The sequence below is a fragment of the Prinia subflava genome, chromosome 9 (genome assembly GCF_021018805.1).
Source record: "Prinia subflava isolate CZ2003 ecotype Zambia chromosome 9, Cam_Psub_1.2, whole genome shotgun sequence".
Taxonomy (NCBI): domain Eukaryota; kingdom Metazoa; phylum Chordata; class Aves; order Passeriformes; family Cisticolidae; genus Prinia; species Prinia subflava.
The window spans coordinates 15,995,525-16,011,104 of NC_086255.1; the positions used below are offsets into that span (position 1 = coordinate 15,995,525).

Here is a 15,580-nt window from a genome sequence, read left to right on the forward strand (position 1 = left end):
ATAATGTTACCATTCTTTCGTCATGTTAGCAGATTCAGATGATAATCAAAAACTCTTTCAGTGACAATTACTTCTATAGATTCTGTTTTATTCCAGTATACAGTTGTCTTAATGTAGATATGGCTATTAGTGTATATTAGGTATTTATCATCAAAGTTGTGTCATGAAATAAAAATATGATCTGGAAATTGAATGTACGGTGTTCTGCAGGACAGTTATTTAGAGGCAGCAGCTGAATATCCCAGTTAAAAACAAGGAAAACAGGAAGTTACATTTTAGGTTACAGCACTGTGTATTAGTTATTCACAGTGTCTTCACATGTTTAGCTTTCCTACACTTGCAGATGCATCACTGTCTTCCCTAGCAGCAAATGACCAGGGAAGATGAATAGTGTTGAAGGTACTATCTTCTTGATCCAAGAAACCAACATAAGAAAAAATTGCTTCATTGTGCCATGATGGGTTATTTTGATCACTTAGTTTTAACCAAAGTTTTTATTTTAAAAATTTACAAGATGGTCCTTTTTTATTCTTATCTTTTTGTAGGGTAGTTATTAAATATTCATTGTGAACAGGGATGAATGAAGACTCACTTTTTATCAGTAAATTATGATTAAGCATGTAATTTAAAGCTAAGTTCAAGTATCAATATTCTGTTGTGACTTTGGACAAGGAATTGTGCCTTTTCTATTTCTGGGTAATTTTTAAAAAAACCCTTCAAGTGGAAAATGCCTCTTTATAGAACAAAGTTATTTTGTTTCATGAAATCATGTTCTGTATCCTGACCTAAAAGTCTATCAAACAATTCAGTCATGAAAACTCTGAGAATTTCCTGGCCCCTAAGTACTATCCAAAATAATCTTATAATTATTCATGTGACCCTAAGAACCCAACAGCTGAAGTACAAGCAAACAAATAGGCATGGATTCAGTGTCTATAAAATTAGAAAATGAGAACTAGATTTCCTGTACTAAGGAAAACTTGCTCTTTTATTAGCTGTATGCCATGGGTAGGATGCATAAATTTTATAGCTGTAATAATCTGCCTACCAATCTTTTACTGTAATATCAGTTAAAGTTGGTTACAAATGAAAATATTTCAGGATACCTCAGGGTTCTGTTACACTTTACATTTATTTAATCCTTAGGTTTCTCACTACAGATCTGAACTATAAACTGTGTCTGATAGATTTGAAAAGATCCACCTTTCATTGTAAGTCCAGAATGTAAAGTACAATAAAATCCAATTATGAGCCTTTTTTATACAAGTAAAAATAGTGATTGTATAATTACAAAGACAGTTTTATTACGTGTACTTTGTGTCTGAGCTTTGGCACATTTACTCGTGTAAATGAGTTTGAGACCTTCTTAAACAATTCTGACCGGTTTCTCTACTCGCAGGGATGCAGCATCACACTGTGTAAAAGCAGAATTAGCCAGTTCTATGACCTTTAACCCTTACCACTGGCTATCTTATGAATTTTAACATGAGAGATATGGGAATGGAGCAATCTATGTGCTTTCTGAATCAGATATGTAAGTATACATATTAACATAATATTTTTAAAAAACACGTAAGCCCAGAGTTTGGCATAAGCTGCTATAGTGAACTTTGAGAAATAGATGAGGCGGTAGAAAGAGGATGAGAAACCAAACATTCCTCATCTTTGAAGAGAGCACAGGGGTTGGAAACGTTTTTGAGAGCAGACATTGCAAAAAGGGTATTGGCAAGACAGCTGCTGGAAGGGTTTCCACAGCAGACAGGTCACCACAGTGTTTCTTCTAAATTGCTAGAACCTGAAGATGATTTGCAGAAAAGGAAAATATCTGGGTCTTCCACAGTGAGAGAGTCTAACGTCCACATATCACTGGACATTAGGAAAGCTATGTGAGTATGCTGGAACAAGCATTGACTGCTACGATGAAGAGATGCCTGAAGACCTTTCTTTCTTTCCTGTGATGTGTTCTTTCCTTCAGATGTGTAAGGAGACTGGATAGGCTCCAATGCACGCACCTCCTCTGGCAGTTGTACGCGCCCTACCCCAGGGAGGGCAACTTCTGTTTGAATTGGGAGATTGATTACTACTGAAAGGAGAAAGTGATACTATATGCTAGGCTGTATCTTGGCATCAGGTACACTCCTCCCACCCCTCTCACCAGTTCCTGGGCAGTGAGGGCATATGGTGTTTGCTTTTACTCCCTCCTGCAATTGCAAATGACGCAGGATGCTGCTGCGGAAAACAAACCTTGCTGCTTTTGTGTTCTCAAAGCAGTGCCTGTTTTTCTTCTTTATGGTGTCCCAGACAAAAGATGAACAACACCTGTGAGCAGCACCACCCTGCACATGCCTTACAGCAAATAGCTCGTTTGTCAAGTACTGGGTGAAACTGTTGCGGCACCGATTACTGTGCATATGTTTTTTGAGGAATGTTTCTTCCTGCCTTTGCCCCCCACTCCCCACGACAACATAGCATTCCTCATATGTTATGAAGTCCACTTCAGATTATACTATGGCACCATATCCTCCTATTTTCTAAGCAGTTTTTTTAAATACAGAACTGTGTTTCAGCAGTCTAGGGATATTTTAAGGAACTTTTCCATTACAAAAGCTAGCATTTCAGCAGGCAAGTTATTACATTTAAGCACCATGTGAAAATACATAGAGACCAAGATATGAACAAGTTAAGGTATAAAGAACACTGTTAATCTCTGCCATTGTTTCTGTTTTTGCGGAGTTGCACGTATTTCATTTTGAATATGTGTTTATAGCTCCAGCTTTCTTGCTGATTAGTTGTCAAAGCAGCCCTTTACAATTGGCGCTATTTCTCGAGCACAAATGCAAACGTGCGCCAGATGGCTGTGTTTGAGCAGAATCTTCAGGTGGTGGTAGTTGTTCTTCTGTTGGTAAAGATGCAGGCAGGCCAGGTGGCAAGTGCCATTGCTGGATCTGCTGTCAGTTCTGCTTGGTGGGGCAGTTGTTGGCTTGCAAAGCCACTGAAGGGTGATGTTCAAATACATCTCCAAAGGCTGTTGAGTGTGAAGAAAGGCATCATAATATGTAACCCTTTATTTGATTGTACTTTATTTTATTTTAATCTGGGATGGCTGTTTGTATTTTGAGAATGTTGCCTGTTAGCCAAAAATGTTGGATCATGAGATGCAGGGAGAGGATCTGTGGGACTCTCTGAGTTTGATACCAGCTTGCAAAACTGTCAGAGAATTGTTTTCATGTTTGCCACAGGAAGAAACTGCAATAGAGTGTCATGACAAACAACAGATCAGAGAAACTTGGGAGAGGTAGTTGTACTGGTTTCAGGTAGGGTAGAGCTTTCTTCTTAGTAGCTGTTACAGTGCTGTTTTGAATTTGTAATGAGAATGGTGTTTCATCTCCTGCTGGGCTGCACAGTCATCAATCTCTCACATATTTCTGTGGTGCCACAATTTAGAAAAGCTTACAGTTGAGTATTTGTATTCATCCACATCATCTGGAATAATAAGGTGGGAATGGAATTTAATTGACCACAGGTTTTATCTTAAACCTTGCCCTACTAGTTCTTGTAAAATATCAAAACTCAATAAGACACATAGCCAAAAATTTCATCAGCTGTCCTGGTGTGTGCTTATTTGGTTACAGGCTGCTGAGTACCACCAAGAAGACAATGTTCTAACAGTCAAAATTTGGGCTTTTGTACTCCAAACACTGGAAAACATTTTCCCAAATGTCCAATTTCTTGAAAGGATTTCTGAAGAGTTCATGTATTCAATTGCTGAAGTGAACAAGACTTGCCAGTGAAGAGAGCTAAGAAATAGTCCTGACAGAGCAGACCTTTCAGCTCTTCACAGGATCCTCTTTGTCATACACAGTAAAATCCTTTGGCTTTGAACAACCTGCACAACTGTTTGAGATGTGGGCTCTGGCGTATCCTCTTGAGAATGTCACGTACACAGTAGGGAGAAAGACAAACATATCCCTATTCTAGGGGTAACAAAATATGCATTCAGGGTTTAATGTATTTCAGTTCTTATAATTGATACATAATCAGAAATTGTTACAAGACATTCATATTTTAGAAAGACCTTGAGTTGAAGATTTGTACTTTAGCAATGATCTTGAAATGTCATGAACTAATCAGTGGGGGTATGGTCATAACAAGATAATTAGGGTCATAATGAGATAAAGTTGAGAAAAGCCAGTGTACTTTAGAAAATTAACTATCAGCATTACCTATTTTTACATTTTTACTAATATATGCTTCAAAGTGTTATGCTGGAGTATCATTTTGGAAGACATAAAACTGAAATATTGATCAATTGTGCATTAATGCCTCATTCACCCAAGTTCACCTTGCAGAGTTTCTCTCTGCCAAAGGTGGTTTTTTTTCATAGCAGACTGTGCTTGTATTCCATGCTATAGATATCCGAATTAAATAATAGAATAAATGCATGTAAAAGCAATTGGAATGCTCCTTGGTCCTGACTTCTGAGATCACTGTTAGCTTCATTTGATCAATATTAGTAAGGGTTTTCTTCTGAAAAATCTACATGGCAAAAATGAAAAATCACCATCAGAATTTCCTCATTTTAATGTAACTTTTCCTGGAACAGAACAAATTTGAAAAAAGCAGTATTTCCTGTTTTGTTGTGTTTAGGCTTGTATTTTCTGTAAAACCTTTGTGTTTTCAAAGGAGATATTTAAATGATCTTCAACCCATACTGTCCTGAGAGTTATTACTTATTAATATACCTTTATGGCTTGCAGGCATTTATTTAAAAATGCTTTAAAAGCGTGCAACAAGTGAAGGCAGGCTGCTGTCAGCAGCCCTCCATCATAGAAATGCAGGTGAACAGCCAGGAAATCAGGCTGAAATGTGTCGCACCAACTGAACACACACACACACCTCTTACATTTCAGTATTTCATCTTGATCATTCAGGATATCTTGATAGATGTGTTTAGAGCATTTGGACAGATGCAGTGAAGAATTGAACATCATTACACTGTATTTTCTCATATTTTTACAGTGCAGTAGCAATAAGCATAGTTTTTCATGACTATTCTTTGCAATGAAATCCTTGGGTACACCTATTCTTTGTTATTTTAATAAAGGTAGAGAAATTAAACCTGCTGCCTCATAATGAGACATTTTCTGTTCATAATTTCAGTTTCTGGGTTTCAAAAGCACAGCAGCTGCTAGATGTTTGGCAATATGATAACATGCCTCCAGGTTCTAAGCTAAATACTTGAGGCAGAAAAAATACAAGAAGAGAAACAATAAAGGCTACAGTAAGAGATACATTTCCGTTTAAGTAGGAAATCACAGTTATTCTTTATGAACTGCTATATCTGATATTTCCAGTACAGCAGCACCCATGATCTCCAGCTTCCTTGGGGGCAATATGTGTCAGAAACTGGGCAGTAAATGGCTGCAGTGTTTAGGTTTCTGCCATTTCTACCCAGTAAAGCTATAGTAATGTTGTGGAGAAAAGGGCAATTGCAATTTGCAATTGCATGATGATTAAACAGAAAAGAAAGATTGCAAGAGAAAAATAAAGAAGAGTTTCAAGGCTAGCATAAGTTGCTTGTTCTTATAGGTATTTTTAAAGATATTTTTAATGTCTTGGCAAAATATGTCTGTTGTCACAGTAAGAAAGTTTTATTGCCTGAAGGTTATCAATATGTTAACTTGTACTTACCATTTTAAGTTACTAGAAGCAAAACTGAGGGGTTTTTAAAAGTAAAGTTTTGATGATTTATTGCATACATTATTAAGAGCTGAATAATCTATTTTGTTTCCATACATTTTCCAAATATGGACTTGGTTGTAAAGCTACAAAGGATGGAATTCTGTTGGAATTTAATCTTCATTTTAATGCTAATTTTCATTTTTGAGTTGGAGGACAATTTTCTCTTGTAGAAATCAGAAATATTGTATGTTGCAAGTAATTTTTATTTTCCTTTTACTTACCAATAAAATCTCCTTTATAAAGACAAGACAGTAAAAATCTATTGAAGTCATAGTATACTTTTACTGGAATACTGGTGTATTAGTAGGTGGAGTTTCCTGTTTCATCTTGTTCCTTATTTTAAAAGTGTTGTGTGTTATTACAGAATGTTTAATATTGCAACACTTTTAGAGATAGATACTGTCCTGAGCTTCCTGTGAGTTACTGCTTTATGTGCAGTAAGTGAGACACGACAACAGCAGACTGCAGGTGGTTTTGGAATCTTTAATTTGATAAGTAACGCAAAAATGAGGCTTTGTTTTTGGATGGGTAGCTTTCAGTTTGGTGCTGCATTTTACTCTTTTCAGTTCACATTCATTTTTAATTATGTTAGTCATTCTTTGGTAGTGATATGCATCAATAGGATCTGGATTTTGCCAGGATGAACAGTAAACCCTGACTTGGAATAAACTTCTTTGTCTCCCAGGCAAGATTAAGTTTCCCCAATTGTCTGGTGCTATCTTTGTGAAAGGTGGTTTCTCCTATCAGTTACCTGAGGGATTTGTTGCTATTCTGATTGTTTCAGTTCTTTTCAGGGGCTGATAAGTATACACATTGTAAGTCTGTAATTTTTTGTAACCTCATCTGTGTGCAGCAGAGGTAACATGCTCAGAACTTTAACATATCAAAACAAACAGAATTTTAAAATGTTATGTGTTGTGCAAAAGTCTTTGGAGACAGCAAGTGCCCCGAAGTCTACTTTACACAGAAGAGATTAACACCATTATTCTATGTATAATCTCTCCAGCAAAACACTGTCACCTATTTCTGTCAACAAATGGTTTCTTTGCTTTGGCAGCTGGAAGAAATTTTCGTTGTGTAGGCAACAGAACATTGTGTAGGCCTTTATAAGTTGCAGAACCCAATTTTAAAAATATTTTGGATGGTAACTGCCGTTTTGAGAAGTTAAATTGTATTCATTAACTAAATATTTTTAAAAACAAGCTAGAAAGACTAATTATGTCTGCTGTGTGTGACACACTCGTAGTCCAAAGGTTTACTATGCCACAATACACCTTTTGAAAAGGTACTTGCAGACAGCTAAATAAAAGATATCTACACACATCCCGTCCAGGTAAGGCATGCTTTAAGAGCACATTTTCTTTCTGAATTAAGTGGATGATGTGTCTGTACTGACAGTCTAAAAGTCCATAAAGCTGCCAGATAGCAAAAAAAGAAGATAAAGATGCAGGTATAATATTCCTAGAAACCTCAGTCCAAACAAATCTTGGAAAATTTGCAGGAGAGGGAAAAAAAGACAGATGCCACAGCATTTCATGCTGTAGTATAGTGCATAAGTAGTGTAGTACATCATGGTGTAGTGCATTACAGAAGCTATCTTTTAATGGAATTGAGATATATATAACCATAGTCAACATGTGAAAGTTTCTTTTTTATGTTAATAAATGTCAGTGTTCTTTTTCAGATCATTGAATTACGTTACTAGTTAATGAATTACTATATTTTTAATATAAAATTTTACTGTTTCCCCTCAAACATGGTTGTTACAAAAATTAAAGCTAAGATAACAAGTATCTACCTAATATATTGGATTGTATTTGATTTTCTGCAATTTGTTTACAGATGAAACACCTCTTCTGTTAGTGGAGGGTCAGATCCCTCATGGAGCAGGGAGTTGGAGCCCTTCTCACTCACAGAGCAGGGTGAATGCGAGTCTCAGGGCAGAAGTGGGGGGCTGTGAGATCCCTGTACCAGGAGCTGTTCCTTCCCTGGATCCGTGGCTGGGCACGTGTGTGTCCTGTGGGCAGGGTGCCTCTGACATGTGGCGTGCGCAGGCTGTGCAAACAGTTCCGTATCATTGACTGAGCACGTGTGTGCTTGCTCTGTAGGACTGGCTGCAGCCTCTGCCGTGCTGATGGATGGCTGGATTTTGTTTGTATGTGGGAAAGGATGGCAACAAGACACAAGGCGTTAATTGAAAAAAAATGTCACGAAGCCATCAGCTTGTTTCTTCTGCACATCTAAGACTGGTGGGGAACAACCTCATAAAAATTGTCTGAGCACCTGTCCTGGTGACATTTATACTGACCTTTCCCTGTGTTAATTTTTAGTTTACACTTTGTAATTAAGAAGCACAGAGCATTGAAGCAAATTATTAATGTTAATCAGTAAAGTCAGCATACAAGAATGCAAAGCATCAAGTCTCCCCTTGTATACTAAATGAAGAGATTTCTTCCAGATTCTTGCTTTGATCATTAGACACTTTTAAATAAGCAAACATTACTTAGTTGCTAAGCCACAGACTGAAGTTCATTAGTGTGTTATCACAAATATTGGAAAAAGAGTACTAAACCAATATAAGATAGAGGACCTGTGCGTAGGCTGGAAGTAATGCAATAAATGTGACACCGGAACATTTTGAAAGAGGGTTCAGAGTGATTAAAACCATTTCTGTTTGCAAAACCCCTCCCACCCAGCGAGAAAAAGTACCAACCCTGAGTTGATCTGTTTTTTCTGCTACTGGTATCTCTTAAGATTTTCTGGAAGTACAACAGATCTAATAGCATTATAAACAATTGTGTGCATATTCTCTATTTTAAATGTTGATGAGTTGATGTGGGTTTTTTTAGTCTAATGGTTATCTTTAGAATGTTTTTAAATGTAGATTGAAAGCCAGAATGACTTCTTACTTAAATATCCTGTTTGGGACCATAACCCAAAGTCCTAACAAACCAGTTTTGGATAAGTAGATATTGAAGGTCATTGAACTTCACAAGAAGTCATGGTCATTTGGAATTGTTTTATTTTCAGTGAGTTATCCTAAGCAAATGAGCTAACAGTCCATGCTTTTGCATTCTCCACAGATCTTCAGTACAGTGAGAGAAGAAGAGGAAGGAGCAGAAGATTTTTTTGAATATACTCCTCATTTTCTGAGAAAGCTCCCAACATCTGTTACAGACTGTATATACAAAGGAGATGGTTTTTGTGTAAAACCATGTGTAACAGGTGCTCACTGTCAATATCGTGCCACTTTACAGAGGACTGCACTCTCTAACTATATAACTGGTGCTTTACTAGAAGCAACTACATCATTAGGAGCAAGAAGTGGTCTTTTAAATATCTTTGGAGGATCAACTGGAAGAACAATGCTTAAAGGTAATGAAGATTTTTTTTTTTATTTCTGTCCACTTAAAATATAGGATGAGTTGTAAAATTATTAACACTATATGGTGTATTCAGTAATTTATGTACTCATCCATGAAGTTAACAGATAAGAAAGGTTTTATGTTTTCAAATAGGAATTTTCCTTTGCAGTTATTATGTATCATAATGAATAGCTATCTTAGTTTAATAAAGTAAAAATGCAGCTAAACTAAAAAGAATCCTATTACAAAACAAACATCTTTTCATGTTTTTTTCATGTTGGAATATTTTCTGCCTGCATCCAAATTCAATGCCTAAACTGATGTTTTTAGAGTGTTTCTGTGTGTAGTATTTCTCATTTACCAAGTGCTCCTGCTCATGGGCTGACTGGGTTCGGAACCAGAGAAAGGAGTGTATGCTCTGTTTGATTATTACTGTTGTCACTATACAAGTAGCTGTCAGCATAGCACTGTGTTGTGAAGTGTGTATGATTCATTACTGATTTATTGTTGGTCTTCTCCTGGGTCCATCATGTGTGTAGTATTGGATCATTTCAAAGATTTTTGGTATTGTCTGTATAGAAAGTGCCTGTTGGAAAATGGATGTTGCATACTAAACTTCCATGCTGATCATCTTCATATGTAATAATATCCTTAATGTGATTTAGTTTAGGCAGTTTTGGAAGTTAAACAAAGCCTTCTTGGTACAAAGTCTGTGCTTTAAAAGATGGTTTTGTACAGAACATTATTGATTAATTTTTAATTAATACTAGAATATTTTGTAAGTTACTCAAGCATTTGGAGATCTATCATTGTCTGATAAACCATAAGAAAAGGATATAGTATCTCAGTCATACTAGGGTAAAAGTGATGCATATGAATATTATAGCTTGCCCAAAATTCTACAGGAATATGACAAAATAAGTGCAAAATCAGCATGGTTCCTTAACTAACAGATACTGACTTAATTTTTAACAAATAATGGCATAGTTTATGCCCATATATGACTGTCTTATTTTTATCCCAAAAAGTGGCTCTTTCTTGTTTTAGTTTCTCTGTAGGTAAATCAAAGGGCAGAGAGAGGCACTAAAATATTTTAAGAATTACAGGTACAGATGGCAAAGTTATAGCATGTGAATGAATTTCAGTAGTACCTTGAGCAACATTGCTAAGCTTCACATACCATCATTGTCTGTGAGAGGCAGATATGTACAGTAAAATGTCCAATTTTGGAAGGGTTTTCTGTTTTATTTTGTTTGGTTTTTATTTGTTCTGGGGAGATAAGTGCTTTGGAAAAATAAACAGGGACATTCCTGTGAGCTCAGAAAGCAAGGTTAAAAGAACTGAGCCATGTGCTTCAGAACTTAGCAGCAATAGTTAGCTCAGGCTCACCGAGCTGCTGATGCAGCTACATCTTTTTATGGAGCCTGAGCTAGTGAGTGCACATGTGTACTCTGTGTACTCCATGTACCAGCACACTTTGCACTAGTTTGGGGGTATTATGTGGTGTGTGTTTTTAGATTCTAAGCCAAAGGATGTAAGGCATTAAAAAAAAAGCCAAGATTTTGAACTCAGTTTGCAATTCCACTGATAGCCTGTGTCGACATTGGATTTACTGTAGTGGTCTAGGCATGATTTACTGTGCTGGTCTTAGGTGAGGAAGAGGTTTCCTGTGGCTTTAGGATATTGAAATTTTCTGGATGTGAAAGCTTCCTGTTCATTTATATTGTGATGATATATTATATCTGAGAAATGCTAGGAGTCCTCTCTAAAAACATTTATATGGAGTATTACCTGTGATGTGACCAAGTCATTGGCATCAGCAAGGAACCCAACTGCATTCTGAATTCAGAGCCCTGGCCATCATTCATGGGTGTGTACCTTTTGAGCAATTGTCCTGTCCATACAGATTGATAAGAAGGTTATTTTCATCTGTCTAACATCCTCTGTATGGCTGCATTTAACCTCAGTCAGCTAACTTCATCTAAAACTGAGAAATTTGAATTCACATCAATAACTCTGTCATCAAATATGATGGAGGATTTGTCCATCAGGATGCAGAATGTCATGGAAACACTTCACTCAGTAGTTGTTTGGAGGTATTGAAAAGGGAACTTGTCGATCCTGTTGTGCTTTAATAGCTGTTGTTTAACCCTGGTAGGTAGCACCTGACTGCCACGCACCTTCCTACAATGAGATAGAAAGAGACTCAGAAGGGTAACAGTGCAAAAATTCATTGAAAAATTTAGTTGAAGAGAGTGTAATAGATAAAGTAAAAGCTGTGTGTGCAAGCAAAGCAAAATGAAGAAGGAATTCAATCAGCAGTCAAGTTTTTAGCTCTTTCCATGAAAGTAGGGCTGTATCACATGTAATGACTTCTTGGCAAGACAGACACTGTAACTCCAAATCAGTTGTCAGCAAAAGAGTAAATATTACTGCACTTCACATGCTTTTCAAGAGACTTCTTAAAAAGCTTCCAAAGCAGAAGTAGATTTGTTTAATAGAACTAGTCTATATCATGAAGCCTTGAAAAGATCTCAAGGGTTGTTGAGTTTGTGGTTGGAATACCTTTTCTGGACTAGACAGCATTCCACTACTTTTCTTTCAAAATGTTTGCAATTTTTGGAGACAAAGTTCAACACTCTCTTGCACAGTGTGTTTAAAGAGCAGCCCATTACTTTAATGGCGAGTGCCTTCATGATCCAAAAGGAGGACTTCTCAAAAAATTAATACTCTCTTTAGTTAAAGCTTTTATGTAATAGCTGCCCAGGAAATAGAGATCCTGCAAACAGCAAGTCCCTAATCCTGGGATAGCCTCCTGGGTCTCCCTAGCACCAAGCACTGTGTGAGTTCTTTTTGTTCAGTTATTCAGGGGTTACTGAGTGACCTGAGTGATGAACCTTGCAGTCACAAGCAGTCCAACCCCAGGGAATACTTTCTAAGGTTTTCCTTGGTAGCTAAGGACCTTAAACGCTCTGAGTCCCCAGGGCTAGGATGGTTTTGTGGGCAGATCAGCCAGTGTTGTTAGTTCCACAGAAGACTTCCAAACATACCAGACCTTCTAAGCCAGAATTCCCAGTCATGTGGATCTGAGACTGAGAGTTTTCAAAACTCATGTAGGGCCTGCTGTGTAGGAGAGTCGTGTCTTGGGCCTGGAGCAGACCTGCTCCCAGAGCTGTCAGGCTCCCGACTGAGGGGCTGTGACGCTGCTCCCGGTAGCACAGGGACAGTCTGACCGTGGACTCCCGGGAACCACAGATGCCTGGAGTTCCCACAGCTGCTCAGTGACATTCACATCCTTGTCAGCATCTTTGCTGCTACAGAGAACATAATTTTCACATATGAACACTGAAGACGTTTAGGCTGCACTGTTTTAGTGCCTCTGTATGTAACTCAGTTTTTGGTTAGTAAAAATTTTAAGTGTGTCTTTTAATGGAATTTGGATTGAAGCCAGATTTTTTCCTGTAGAAAGGAAATCTGGCTTCTCAGCCTGTTCTGTTTCTTACAAATTGATTGTTACAGAAGTTTGCTCAGAGTTGTGAATGGCCAGAACTTTCACTGGAATCTTCTTTGAAGGGCTTGTCATTGTCATAGTTCATATGGTGTTGACATTTTTATGCAGAAAGTGAAAAAAAGTTGTATCTTTCTTAGAGAAGGAACTCGAGTATGTGAAAATATTTGTACTTTACATTTGGTAGAGCTATCTTTTGAAAGAAATGTACTCTTCCCTCCACCCCAATTTAATTCTGTTTGTAATCTAAGATAAAGGAAAGGAAAGTTAGAAAGAAGTATCTGAAGATAGAGCAGAGTGCAAACATTTTGTATCAGTATTCTTTTCACTTCAGCATCTTCTAGAATGGATGAGTCTGATGCCACTCTCTGTGGTATAAATCGGACTACATTGTCCAGAGAAAGCTCAACAGGACTTGTTAGACAGACAACAGCAGGTTTTGACCAAGAACATAAGGAAATTAATTTGTCATGAATGTGGAGGCAGACTGCATTGATCTTTAGAAGACCTGCTTCATTCATCCCACAGAATTTAATGATTATCCTTTTTTTGTAATCAGATTTCGCCATCTGCAAGACTGCACAGCAAACAGATGCCCAAATCTCTGTGGCCTTTCCCACTGCTATTTCTTTTACCCTTTGCTCAGTGTGTTGTGAAAATACTGGGGAAATTCCAGGATCCCTGAAGTTGGAGCAATTGTCTGTATGTCAGAGTCATGGGTCATAACAAGCTTGATGTACACAGATTAAGGAAGGCCAGCATAATTTAGCTGATGGGTTGGGTGTGTATGTTTGTGTGTGTGTGTATGTTTGGGCCCAAAGGTTAAGACCATCCAGAATGAGAGATAAAGCCAAACAAGCTGAAATGAAGACCTGAAAAGACAAAATGTGTCTTGGGCTGACAGTCTATGGTAAGATGTGTGAGGCAATGCACTGTAGGAGGGGAAATCAGATACTGGAAACAGGTCAGTCTGTAAGCAGATAATGTGGCCTGAGGCAAGGGTGTGAGTCAGGAAGCAAGGATTTCATGCCTGCTGTGTTACCTCCAGGGTAACACAGGAGAGAGCAGGAACAAGCAGGAACAAGTGCAGGTCATCTGGTTAGGAACAGAAAGAAGAAGGACATGGCAGGAAGCACAGAGCCAGGCTGACTCCAGTAAGGAGGAGAAAGATTTTAGAGGACAGCTCCAAATCTAGGGATATGTGGGACCATCTGGAGCTGGCTACAATGATTGTCCCTGCAAAGTGGCAGAAGGGAAAGATCACTGAGGTCATTCTCCTGGACTGTCACCCTCTGGCCAGGCCTGGTTGCAGCCAGGTTGGTCACACCAAGGGTAGTGGGAGAAGGACTTAATGAGAGTCCTTGACAACATTAATTTAACAAAAACTTCCTTCAATCCAACATATTTAATACATTATAGGCACAAAGATTTTAGTTCTGCCAGCATAGCTTGTCTTGTCCTTACAGTCCTCTTTCCAGGATCAGTAAGGCATATTACTGCAAGATAGACACATAATTGAAGAGGCAGAAGATTAAAGTTAACCAGTGTAAGTAATCTCATTAAAAGATTTTAAAATATTTTCATTTTGCAAAATTGTACATTTTGGATGTAATAGGTATCATACTCCAGGTACGTCTGTGTGGATCTGGATATCCTAATCCTATCCTATCTGTGTACAGGGCTAAGCCATTAAGAAACAGAGCTGAGTTTCAGCTGATTTTATATAGATTTTGGTTCCAATAATACTGTGTGACAGTTTTGGTGTGCTGTTGATCCTTTAACCTGTCTATCTGTGTCTCAGCTTATGGCAATATTTTTGTTGGGAGTCTATAGCTGTTACTTCCATCACAAGAAGAAAAAGACTTTAAGTACACAGAGTGAGTCTGTGTTGTTACAGGTTTGTTGTGAGGAAGGTAATTAAGGGCATGCTGGTGTCTGTGAATGAAGGCTGAGAGAGCAGAAGTTTGTGCAAAGTGATGTCAGTTTTAAAATCAAATTTATTATTTTTTCGTGATGAGTACTCTTCAGAAAAAAATGAAATAGGGTTCTGAGTGCAGATAGTTAATCCTTGAACTGCTTATTATTGTTTATTATTTCAAAGGTCTGAACATTTGTTTGAATGGACCTTGTAAAAGTAGTGTCCATGGGAACTTTTAAAGTGTAGAATGGAACTTTTTGAGTATGTTTATGTTAGCATGTCAGTCATGAGCAGAAAACCCCAAGGACTCAAGCAACAAGACAACTCAAAAGTCATCTCTTGAAGCGTTGGTTTTAGGAAACAAAATGGGAGAGAAAATCAAGTTTTGTAGGATAATGGTGTTTTAATTCTCTCCAGACACGATTTTTTTTGCTAAATTCTAAGAAGTACTACACAGTTTACTTAGCAGATCAAAGACATTCAGTTATTTTCTTTGGGTTTTCAGATATTGGCTTTTATAACTTTTTAGTATTGGCCCTATAATGATGAGAAATGTTTAATTTGATGGTTCATTTTGTATATTTGTAGTGAAATAGCATTAATAAAATTTATATTTCTAGATAAAATTAATTTTAAAGTTTCCTATTGCATCTCCATGGGCATCCTTATGTTATCATATTTAACATGAATTTTTTGAAAATCTAAGGGTCCTAGTTTCCAGCTGGAAGTTGGAAACAACACTCAATTGTCATTCTTCCAATTAAGAAAGAATGTGCTTGTGTTGTCAATGAAAAATTTATGGTGTGTTGGCCAGGTCCCATGGTCTTTCCTTCAGCAGAGATTTTTCAGACAAGACGTATATTCACGTATAAACAAAGTGTCTCTGAGTGTACTGCTCGCATTCCAGTTCTGCACAGACCTTTCTCACACTTCCTGGGGAAATGGAGAAAGCTTTCTTGTGGCAGCATATTGGTTTTCAGTCTTGTGTACTCTAGCAAATTTCATAACTACCTTTTCAGTGATGTAGTCCTGCTGCTTGTAAAAGTG

The 15,580-nt window shown here is 37.5% G+C and overlaps 1 protein-coding gene across 1 annotated transcript in view; it reads left to right on the plus strand.

The window, feature by feature from the left end:
• Positions 1 to 15,580, plus strand: part of PLCE1 (phospholipase C epsilon 1) — a 135,572-nt gene that overhangs the window by 50,696 nt on the left and 69,296 nt on the right. Inside the window, exon 3 of the mRNA XM_063405641.1 lies at positions 8,826 to 9,117. Coding sequence (XP_063261711.1) covers positions 8,826 to 9,117 — 292 coding nt within the window. The remainder of the gene's footprint in view (positions 1 to 8,825; positions 9,118 to 15,580) is intronic.